The sequence below is a fragment of the Porites lutea genome, chromosome 2, assembly GCF_958299795.1.
Source record: "Porites lutea chromosome 2, jaPorLute2.1, whole genome shotgun sequence".
Classification (NCBI taxonomy): Eukaryota; Metazoa; Cnidaria; class Anthozoa; order Scleractinia; family Poritidae; genus Porites; species Porites lutea.
In genome coordinates this window covers 22,402,113-22,413,963 of record NC_133202.1, presented here as the reverse complement: position 1 = coordinate 22,413,963, position 11,851 = coordinate 22,402,113, and the positions used below count along the sequence as shown (strand labels likewise).

The following is an 11,851-nucleotide window of genomic DNA, read 5'->3' as shown; positions in this document are numbered from 1 at the left end:
TTTGCGTCGGTCTTGGAAGGACCGTCGGAAATTTAATATTCCGCCCCACAAGCTGCCCGTTCAACATATCGTTGACTTTAACTGAGAAAAAGAAGGGAATGGGAGAGGTAGAATATTGGATGTTATAGAGGTTTATTTCAAGCAAAAATGATTGCGAACATGACAAAGTCTAGAACTGAAAAGTATGAGGCACTTAACAGTTTCTTTATCACCCGATAGAACTCAGTACCGCCGTATTTTAGTTCGTACACAGGTAATCGTAGAATTAATTTAATACGGTGATAGCTAGTTCATAGACGAAAGATAACGGTTGTAACATGGCATTTTACATTGAACAAGACCGAGACAGGAAAACAGTTATAAGGAAGGTATAAGCTTTTGGGTCCCAAGTGTTTCAAACCCCCTGCATTAAGCCAACATCAATTTTCTCCTAACAATATTAAAACATAATCAAAGAAAAAGGTTATAAGAATGAACAAAATGATCACCTACGGGAAAATGTTTTGATCTTGAAACAATTTCTCTCGACTTATTTTGCAAAGAAATGTATGGAGAGCAGTCTTGAGGGTTAGTAGGTAGAGCTCCTTTCTGGCGAGCTGTTTCTGGGAACTGATCGTCCCAAAGGCTCTACAGATCAGCTTCTGTATCGTCATGTTGACTAATTTTCATTATTTTTAATACGATTACTTATCCCTGCATCGAATAGCGTTTCTTTGCTAATTTGCAGGGCAACTGTATTTAGGTTTAATATGTGTGAATAAAAGTCTTGTTTGTTTGTTTGTCACATCCATACTAACATTCTACCATAGTTTCGAGCGTTCACACAAAGCCACCGAAAACTAATATCTGGTGATACCTTTTTAACTGCTCAGTACCCTTGCTCCAATATTAAGCGCTGTCGATGCTATCGTCTATTTCCGCCATTTAAAGGCATGTAAAAATGAGTTGCAAGACTCGCTATGATATCAGCGTTTTCGAAAACCATTTTTCTTACCTGTCCACACTAATTCGATGGACCTTCGTTTTTCGTTTTTCGTTACTTACACTATAAGTGTGGACGCGAGGTCAAAACTTCACGACTGTAAGTGCTCTAAACAATAAGGGTCAGTGCGAACGGAGGAGTTTGCCAATCTGATACACATGGGGAGCGGGGAGAGGGGTCTTCAGATGAACAAATGTTAAGTCAGCCTCCAGCCAAGAGGGGAATGCTTAATTACCATGTTCCTCTTAGAAACCTAAAATTAAGACGTACGAAGTAAGTATAAACATAGGCAACGACAAAGAGTTGTTAAGTACCGCTCAGATAATCAGTTCCTTTTAGATTACTGCGTTGTGACGGATAAACCAACCTTAGGAGATAACGGCAACTTTCTAAAGGGAGTCAATCTTGGTTTTATAACTAGCAAGTGTCGTGTTTTTAATCTTAAACAACATCCTTAAAAACTGGCACAGCTGTTTTACTTGTTCAGAATTGATGTGTAACGTTTATACTTAGTCAATCGAATCCCCATTTCTTTAATTAAAGCCCAGAATATTCAAGACACGAAATGAATATGTAATGAGTAGTAAAAGGTGGACGGCGAAATAATTAGTTTATCTTTTCCAGCGAAAATAACCTCGGTCATAGCAAAGAAGTCTTTAAGTGGTTTCGAGAGGAATTAGAAGTGCAATGATTGTTCTTGATTGTTGTTGTTTTTTCTGAAGTCTTGTTCATTGGTTATGTTAAAGTGAAGCGTAAAAGAGTGAAATTAAATAGAATTATAACCAAAATGGTTTATAGCTAAATTCTAGTACATTGTATCAATGATGTATGACACAGTTAGCATTTTATGATATTTCCACATAACAATATGGCAGTCATGAATGAAGTCGCGCCAAAACAATCCTACAAAAACAACAAAGGTTGTAGAGATATCAAAGCGAAGTAGACTTAGCGTGAAAAAAGGTTAATCCTCTTTTGAGAAAACGGTAAGAGTAGGGATGTAATGCTCAAGTTGTTTTTTCACGGAACCCACATTGTATTAGATGCAGCTGCTTCGGTCAAGGCGCCTCATTGACGTGTCGAGACCAGAAGTAGATTAATAAACTTTAAAAGCTTGACACGGGTTTACTTTTTGAAAATAGCTATCAAAGCGTTAATGCTTTTATGCACTTATGACACCATAATCAAGTTACAAGAACGGGGGAGCCATAAAAATTCCTTGCAACCAGCTCTTTTTTAATCTCTTTCCCTACAGACCTAACACCCGAAAAACAATCCGACTTAACTTACCGCAGAAAATGACGGAGAATCAATCGGTCACCCAAACAATTTTAATCTCATATTGCGATTCATCATTTTCTAGATCATCTCTTAAATTCCTTCTCAGGAGTTAAATTAATTCAGAAAGTTACGCTAGGCCGGTCTGATAGATTATTTGCATATAATAAAATACAAGTTAAATTTTAGTGTTTCTTATTTACTTCTGCATTTTTTAAGCTTTCTTAAGACTTGCAAACTATAAAGGCTTAATAACTTTTTTCAGTGAACAAACGTTCCACTAAAACGTCTACATCAAAAGTGGATGTGGACACAATTCATTCCACAGATGTTGTTGTCAAAAAAGAAAGTCTCCTGAAAACTTCTGTACAAGAAAAAAGTCCCCCAGAAAGTCTTCCAATGAAAGTACAGTTATTCCATGCCCTCAAACTCTCAACCAGAACCATTGGCAGGCGCAGATTCACACGGGTTCCACTGCTTTACGAAAACCGGTCAGATTTTTCATAAATAAATAAATGTTTAATAAACAATAATTTACGAGTAAAATCAGGCCAATATCCTGTTTGAATGACGCAGAAACCCAGGAAAGACGACTTTGGGAAGTTAAAATCAAAAAACTTTCTTAGAATCCCTCTGGACCCCCCTAGAAGCTTGCACCTCCGGCGCTATTAGTTTAAGAAATCGGTCAGTATGTATCCTAAATCCGCGCCTGATTAGAGTAGCTAACAGTTTCGAGGGAGACGAAAAAGCCACCTACAGCTTTCGAGACCACCAAAGTTCCCCAGATATACAGTTTTTATGGCAGCTCCAAATTAACCAGACAGGCATCTTAAGGATTGAGAAAACCATTTGAAACACTTGAGACGTATTTGGAAACTTTCGGTCGTTGGATGGCCCTGTCAAAACCCAAAAGAAATTGAAGGTACCAATCAAAATTATTCCGTCATTACCTTGGATAAAATCCATACAAGATAGGGGACCACCAGCTGTAACTGTAAGAGACGTTTAGATTCCAGGACGAGGACGACTTTGAGGAAGAAATTTGACTAGACGTTTTTTCGCGTATCCTCAAAAAATAAACATCCCGGAAAGCTTCAGTACACTGTCTTTTTATCCAAAAAATTAAGCACTGATATTTTTATGGAATGTGGTTAATTCCTCTCCCGTTCGCAAAATGATAAAACTTCTAACATTTGAGAACTTGTTCCCGCCACTACGACATTCTCGCTAAAACGGCCATCACGTTTTCCCCGCCAAAATGACACTCTCTCTCGCGCGAGCGCTACTTAATATTGACAAAGTCTAGTACTCGTGGTCGTCCTGGTCTTAGAGTCTTAAGGTCTCTGTTATCTCTCATTTAACTTTCATTTGTAATTGATCTAGTTTCTGTTTACTTTCCTTAAGTTTCTCTTCCAACAGCTTAGCCTTCCTTTGTTTTTCTTCCTTCGCCACTTGGAACTCGAGATATCTAATAATACTATGACGCTCCATAGAACGGGCGAATTCCAAAGCTGTTTTCCCTTCCCTGTTCTCCAAGTAAATATCTGCGCCCTTATCAACAAGCAAGCGAACCAAATTAAAATGGCCGTTCATGGAAGCTGCCATAAGCACAGTCTTGCCAGATTTGTCATACTTGTTTATGTTAGCACCTTTGGCTATAAGTACTTCCGCTACGTCGTCATTTCCGGAAAGGCACGCAACACGCATCAAGGGAGTCCAGCCGTTCACAGTATCTTCGATGTCGACTGGCCCGCCATCTCTAAGAACCCATAAAAGGAGATCATCGTGGCCCCCGTCTGCAGCCCAGTGTACAGCGGTCAGCCCACTTCTGTCACGTTTTTCCCAAGATGCACCGTGCTGTCGTAATAACCGTGCTGCTTCCTCTTGGCCAGCATAACAAGCTTTCATTAAACTTGTTTTACCTTCTAAGTTGGCATAATCAGGATCTGCATTAAATTCTAACAAGATCTCCATTACCTCTGAAAAGAAATATGAGGATGAACTGTGATTAGACCAGCTAAATATTTGATCTGAGATTCAGCTTGAAGATCACGGGGTTCTAACAACGGGAAACCGGAGAGAAATAAATGAAACAGGAAAATGAATTATAGATAAATAATCTGATATAAAACGGAAACTGATCCACTGCTAGCGAGCGTTAGAGAGACAGCAGCCAACTTTATATGGGAAAAATTAAAAATGTTATCAGACACAGATCACAGGCATACGCATTTGCCTTAGTTATGATCATCTGAGAGAATCTTGTCCCCAGAGCCTACGAGTTTGCCCTGAGAACAAGCTACTACATCTGAAAAGTCTTACATAAATTGTACCCGAACATAGCCTGCTATCACAAAGAGAAGCCTAAGTTCCTGACAAGTGAACAGTTTTGCCTGGTCATCAAATTTCTCTTTTCCTCGACGGTCGAAGAATAGATTGTCGCGTTAAAGCACTCACTGACAAAGTTTCGCATTGGTTCCGTGTATAGGCGTCTTCCGGGGCCTTCGGGAATTCAATCACATGAACCGCGCAATAATGAAGCCTGGACAATGCAGGCACGATCTTATTAAGCAAATGTAAGCCCCGCACTCAGCTAACCCTAACTAGCGACTTGCACACAATTACCTCTTTCGTGAACACTTTTAGCGATTTTAATCAACGCGCTTGTTTTCTGTAAATTATTTTACTGCTCGGCGGTCTGGTCTAACACTTCCGACAGAAATAAACGTAAATTGCAACACGTACAGAACTTTGCCGCCCGGATACTTAGTGAAGCGAGAAAATTCGACCATATCTCTCCAGTTCTTCGGGAATTGTCCTGGTTACCTGTAAGACAGCAATTATATCTGAGGAACGCTGTTTTTGCGTTTAATTGTATGACGGGCTGTGTCCCAGATTACCTCACAACCAAGATAGTTACCAGAGGCCAAGTTTCTGGCCGCGTGACACGCAATTCACAACAATTTAATATCCCTTTATTTAAAGCTGCTGGTCAGCGATCATTCTAGTACAGAGTTGTCAGTTTGTGGAGTAGCCTAGATAAAGACCTCAAATTAAGTAAGAATCATGGGGAATTTAAACAGAAACTGAGGCAAATATTGTTACACAAATTTCTTGATCCTGCGAGCGTTTTGTAGGTTTTAACTTTTTATTGTATCATTGGAATTTTAAAAAGGGAAACCTAGGTAATTTTTTTTCGTTTTTAGGTAGATATTTTTAATATATACTTGATAATGAATTGTAGCTTTCTCTTGTATCACTAGTATCCGCAGGGGAGTGTACGATAAACTTCTTACTCTTTAAAACAAGTGTTTTTGTCTTGGTTATTGAAACCCTAAAGACAAATTCAACAAATCGATTGTTCGATGCTTCAGAATCTGTGAGTCATTAACAAATCACTTCATTTACCAAAAAGATTGCTCACCTGCTCTGACGAAGACATTCGAAATATTCGTTTCGTTTTCTTAATTTTTGCTCTGAGTTTTGGAATTTTCAACCCTAAAACACTTCATGTTCAAATTAGCATAAAGATTGATTGAGGCTCTTTTATTGTGTACTTACCAGCGTAAGTGTCTAAATACCTGAGTACTCAAAGAAACTTTAACAGAACCTCAATGCCCAATTTGTGAATAAGATTGGGTAGTAACAAAGGAGAGACATTATTATAATTCTTATTATTTTCCAAGCACATAAAACAGCGAGAGGAAGTTCATAAGGTCCCCTGTATCTGCTTTGAATCGTTGTTAATGCGTTTGGCGCTTGTTTATTTGAACAAAACTAATCTCCAGTTGAAATAAAGACCCTAGTGTAAAAGGCCTGTTTATTTAAGCAAGGGGTTGTTAATTCTTTTTTTTGCAGTTCGGCGGAAGAAGCTTTGTCTAGATCGACAAGAAATGATCACCGTCTCCGCCAGATTTTCACTCACTAATTTGGGTTTAATCAGATTTGAAAATTTTACTCTAAAACACCTTGCTTAGGGATTCTGCTGATTCACGAAGATATTTATGTGATTATCATAAATAGGCTTTTTAATGAGCTTACATTTTTCCTTTTTGTTTCCGTTAAAAACAAAAGACATAAGGCAGCTGAAGTTATTGTTATTTTAATGAAGACAAAGTCCTTGCTCCGTGCTTTGGACTTGAATAATCAGAAAGAATTACAATAGAACCTATATAAATTTATTTTCGAAGCATAAAAGTTTTGCAAATGGACCTAAAATGGTCGACAAAAATCGATCGGGATTAGTAGAGAATGTTGGTTGAAAGTAATCCCAGTAATTGAGTAACATCTTTAAAAAAAACTTAATCATTGTTAGCGCAGTTGGGAATAACAAAAGACAACGGAAATTGTTGTATTCTGTACGATATTTTAGTGAGGTTTGAATTCCTTATGCAAGACCGTCTTCTTTACTGGGCTCTTACAAGCATGACTGTAGAACGTCACTTATTGACTAGAATTTATCAAATGTCTTGTTGGCGTAACAACGAGAAGAGATCAGTGCCAGAAGCGGGTACACACTTGAGCATTTGCTTCATGTAAACATCGTATTGTACCGGGCACAGTACCTCTGCTAGCTCCATTCTGTACAAGAGCTTTATCATTCAATTGATTGATTATGTCGCCAAAAATTTCTGAGAACCATGGCTGCTTCTTTAAAGTTTACATCTCAGTTTCTCCAGCGATTTAAACGTAACTTAGACTTACTAACTTGTTCAACAAATAACCTCTTCATCGTTTGCAATTTGCATTACAACTAACTTGCACAGCTCAAACGTATTAACAAATCTGACCGAAATCCTTCGGTACTTATAGTCAATTCTCTCACCTGTAAAGCCCTTCTGTGCGGCAACCATGAGTGGAGTCAAGCCGAATTTATCCATCACTTCAACAACCGTGCTATTTTCCTCAAGAATGCTTCGAACTTTCTCCAACTCTTGCTTGGAGACAGCCTTATGCAGTTCAGCTCCCGATGGCGGCTCATTCGCAGTACAGACAGTGATAGGCTCGCTCCATCCGCCTTCTTGCCCGCCGTTTCCGTCGTCCATAACTCTCAGTCGGCATAAATACTGAGTCATAGGCTCTAAGCCTTTGAACACATACTGCACGCTGAACCCTTGGTAGTTCGTCAAAGGATCGAGCGACGGGCCGCCAGGGCAAGGACTTCTAGCTCGAGTCCTGTTGAGCTGAACGTGGAACAGCTTTCGCTTCTTGTTATTATTGCTGTTGTTATTCTCTGAGGTATCCCATCTAAGTTCTATGCTATTGTAGTTGACTTCACCGACGGTTAGCTCTGGTAGAGACATCTTTGTGTACAAATCAGATGACAAGTAAAATGACTTCGGCTGCTTCTTTCGATCTCAGTAAACGACTCTAACGAGATTTTCTCGTTTATTATGCGACAGTTGCAAAAGACCTTGATTATTCTTGACAACCTACACACTTAAAACCTCAACAGCCACTTTAAAGCCGGCGGAAATGTTAATCCGTCGCAGAGACTGTGTCATGCGTTAAATAACTACAGCTCTCAGGAGTGCGAGTGCTCAGCGCAGAGCGACCATACAGTAAAAGCATATGAAATGCATGTTGACACAAAACTTCATGAGCTACATGGAGGGTTTTGGTGTCTAAGATTTACATGGGGGGTATTCCAATAGCACACAAACTGTAATTAATGACCTAATAGTTTGAAGATTCTAGCTCATAAATTTTTTAACGCTCCAAGGATTTGGGATAATGGATAATGTTCTTACTTGTTCCTAAATTAGCAAAGTGCATATCAATAAAATCGCCTGCACCTCATTGGTTAAGTAAAATATCGGCTTTTCGGTTAATCATCAACTACCACGTTTACAAGGAAACAGATTATGGGTCTTGTTAGGTTATTCATCACTTTTATTCATTATTAATGCGACTTGGAATTAAAAACACCATAAGTAAACAATCGTTTCTTAACCACGAAAACGCTACCGAAAACCTATTTGCATTGAACTCTGACGTCATTGGTGCTTGAGTTGAATTTTCCAGAGTAATACCATAATTTGTTTTAACTGTTGTCCTCACTGAGTTGCATTGTGAGGTGCAAAATTGTTCTGTATTTTACTATTCAAATAAATGATTTAGAATACCTGTTAACACTTAGCATTTTGTGTTTGTTACCCTACATACAATTTTCTGTTTGTTATTCTGCATATACAATGCCATCCCACCAATGACCTCCCCATTGTGTACTTTCAGTAATCTCAAGGTCAACTGTGTTGGTGGGCCGGCATTTCCTAATCTTTATGGGCTATGTGAAACGAGGATATTAAAGAAGAAGGAGAATTCAAACACCAGAAAGCTCAGAAAAATATTGTCCGAGCTCCAGGTGAGAATCGAACTCACGACCCTCCGAGTTCTAGTTCTAATGGCGAGTAGGGTCGGAATTTAAATACAAGTACACCAGACGTTTAGAATTGCATCGGGGACTTGCTCGAAATTCGGCCGTCCACCAGCGTACAAACCCAAGACTGTATTTTTATATTAAAGAAGAAGGAGAATTTAAACACCATATTACTGTTTTAGGTAAACTCTGTGGCTGAAGATACTACTTACTACCTTTACCCACCAATGAAGTTTCAATAGTTTCAATACCTAAATATGGCCTTATATAACAAACCTGGACCATTATTTTTAAAATTCAATTGATGCAAAAACAGTTTCAACTATTTAAAAGGATAGACTCGGTAGCAAGAGTTTCCACGCGAGTTTGTCGAGAATCTAAGCACGAGAGCAAAAAAGAGGGTCTTCGATTTCTTTTGCTCTCGCTCCAATTTTTGCGCAATAACTCGATTTCAAAGACTTTCTACAAAGGCTATTAAATGGTAGCCAATAGGACAAGCGACACGGACCCTTTAAGTTGCAAAGACCATAATGTTAGTTTATAGCTGTTCTACTGTCGTGTTTTTATGAATATAAGTGTCTTCAATATTTTGCAAAGACTTTCTACTCAGGCTATTAAATGATAAATTGGGAATCAGCATACATGGCCTGTGGGCATACCACCTGCACCTGTCCTGTCACCTATCCTGTCACTCAAATGGTCCCTATTGTCACTCTTTCTTCAAACCTGTCCACTTCGGTATGTTGTCCTCTCAGCATTTCTCCCCGGGGGGGGGAGGGGGTTAATTTTTGCTGGGTATGTGCCGCTGGCCTCTCAGAACCCCTACCCCCTTATAATCTATCTTGTGGCCACTTACAGACCCCATCTTAGTCTTTTTTTAAGCAGATATGTAATTTTCGCGATCCCAACTCAGTCTAGTCACCCGCTATTTTTATGAATTGACCCATTTTTTATATTGAATGAAGAATACTTTACTTTTCATCTACGGTACAAACATTCTGGTACATCTGCTAACGGTAAATATGAAGAACTGTCTTATCCCAAAAAATCCGAAAATGTGTGACCTCATTCTAGTGACTCATTTTAGTAAATGCGACCCCATTATAGTCAATCCAGTCGTGAAAAAGCGACCCCATCCAGCGGTACATCCCCATTAGTCTCTTATAGGAAAGTACCCCCCCCCCCTCCACCCCGAGTTTCTCTGTCCTCTTTCCTTGCTACTCTTTGCACGGCTATACTTGGCCTGATTTCCTAACCCAAGCCATATTAAAATGTCATCATAGGGCCCAATGGCTTCTGTTTTTCACTTCCTCGTTCGTGATGTGGACTTAGTAGGAGATACCAAGTGTAGTTTCGAAAGCATCTCATCTCTACGGCCCCTAATTTATTCTTAATCTGCACTGTTGGGGTCCATGTTTCACGGGTGTACAAGACTAGTGCCGACACGACTAGGAATCGCATGAGCCTGATCTTCGAGCAAAGCTATATGTTTCTGTGATTCCAGATAGGACGCACACATTGACGAGTAAAATGAATGGTTCATCCACAGGTAGCTCAACCCTATTGTGTGCGGGAATCATAGCCGCAGTCCTAGTTTCTACAACTACCATTCTAATAGACTGAGTCTATCGGTGACAGAATAATCCTGCGTATATTTCGAAGTTAATCATAATTCAGTTACAGGTAGTAATGGACTGTTGACTGTTTCGATCCCCTCCCTCTGTACCCTTGGGTACCTGTGAATCATCCGCGACCTACGCCTGAAGTTAGTAACACAATCTACATTAATTACATGTCTATAGATACTCTGAAGTAAGTCATTTTTCAAGGCATGAATTGACCTTACAAATCCAGTTCCATGCTATAGTACATGTTTCAGACTATCCTTTCCCACTTAACGCCGACAATTGCGACATCTTGTCAACAAACAGTGCTATCATGTTCTCGTCGCCGTTTTCAATTGCAATGTGGAAAGGAATGTACTTCTCGTTTGTCTCGGCGTACATATCCGCTCCCCTTTGAATTAAAACACTAGCGAGCTCCACATGTCCCCCTAAAACAGCCGCGTGAAGGGCAGTCCAATCTTCAGCGTCACACATGTTGATTTTTGCCCCGCAATCTAACAGCGCTCTCACGCACTCTATTCTTCCTTCAAAAGCTGCCTCGTGAATCAGCGGAACACTGCTCTTGCCGATCTCGTTGATTTTGATTCCTTCCTCCTTGATGATTCTCGGAATATCATCGGGTTTGTCGTTCATTACCGCTTCCCTTAGCTTGGTTCTTTGACTCTTAAGTCGGTCGGGTTTAATAAATTTCGATTTTAGCTTCTTCACACAGAATTTCTCAGTTTCGGCGACTGCATTTCCTTCTCCGGTGCCAGAACACATATTGTCGTCCCAGAAATCGATCTTTATTTTGGGTGTCTGTCGTTTCGTCGTCATTTCGACTGGTTGCAGATTCTCTCGGTTTTACCCTTGAGATGGAAACCGATGTTACAACACTCAACTCAGTGGCTTTCGTGGAAGAAAAACTGCTCCAAAAAGATTGCAAATGGACTTGGATTGATTTGAGAGGTGAAAGTGAAAAAAAACATTTGTTTAACTCAGTTTAGGTCGTTTCTACCTGTCTTTCTTCCGTCGTCTGACATGTCGAGTTTTAATAATAATAACTATTGGGTATGACGAATGCGTCAAACAATGTCAGTTACTCCAGGGACAGATTAGCAGGTTTTTTTGGGCGGCTAATTTCATATAGCCTCTCGCGCAAACAATGCAACTGCGCTTAGAAATTACGCAAGATAGTTAAGCACTAAAAAAACTTTGTAAAAGCAGTGACTGTCATAATACTAGCTGCCAATTAGATTACCCGAAAATGTTTTAACCTAAGTGTTGTAGACAACGTTTAGACTAAAACGTTGATTTCTGTACACGAGTGCGATGTTGTACGTGCGGCGTAACTAAAAGAAACGAGAAGAAAATGCAAGGCTGTTTATAATACTTCTTTTGTTCCGGCCTCGGAAGGCGATAATTAAGAAACGAAAAGAAATCTGTAAATTACAGCCTTAAGGCCGCTTAAACAAATAAACTCATTTTTGCCTCGAAAATGAAAATATTGATTTTTTTGTCGCAGACAGGTACTTTCCTGACCAATATGAGAGGGGAGTGATTAAATAATACTTTTAATGCTAGAATCAGATGTCATTTTTTCTTTGA

The 11,851-nt window shown here is 39.5% G+C and overlaps 2 protein-coding genes across 2 annotated transcripts; both read right to left on the bottom strand.

Annotated features, from left to right (window-relative positions):
• Positions 1-2,106: 2,106 nt before the first annotated feature.
• On the bottom strand, positions 2,107-8,088 carry LOC140928033 (fibronectin type 3 and ankyrin repeat domains protein 1-like). The gene is made up of 2 exons (XM_073377751.1): positions 7,086-8,088; positions 2,107-4,239 (listed from the first exon to the last, which is right to left on the bottom strand). Exons 1-2 carry the CDS (start codon positions 7,561-7,563, stop codon positions 3,614-3,616), a joined length of 1,104 nt encoding a protein of 367 aa, XP_073233852.1. The 5' UTR covers positions 7,564-8,088; the 3' UTR covers positions 2,107-3,613.
• Positions 8,089-9,836: 1,748 nt separating this feature from the next.
• On the bottom strand, positions 9,837-11,524 carry LOC140926745 (uncharacterized). The gene has a single exon (XM_073376442.1). The coding sequence runs from the start codon at positions 11,078-11,080 to the stop codon at positions 10,520-10,522; it is 561 nt and encodes a 186-aa protein (XP_073232543.1). The 5' UTR covers positions 11,081-11,524; the 3' UTR covers positions 9,837-10,519.
• Between the last annotated feature and the right edge of the window lie 327 nt (positions 11,525-11,851).

Bases quoted from the DNA above. Each gene is read 5' to 3' on its own strand.
- LOC140928033 (XM_073377751.1), bottom strand. From the start codon at position 7,563: ATGTCTCTACCAGAGCTAACCGTCGGTGAAGTCAACTACAATAGCATA. The intron at 4,240-7,085 runs GTGAGAGAATTG...ATTTCTTTTCAG, and splicing joins CGCACAGAAGGGCTTTACAG to AGGTAATGGAGATCTTGTTA.
- LOC140926745 (XM_073376442.1), bottom strand. From the start codon at position 11,080: ATGACGACGAAACGACAGACACCCAAAATAAAGATCGATTTCTGGGAC.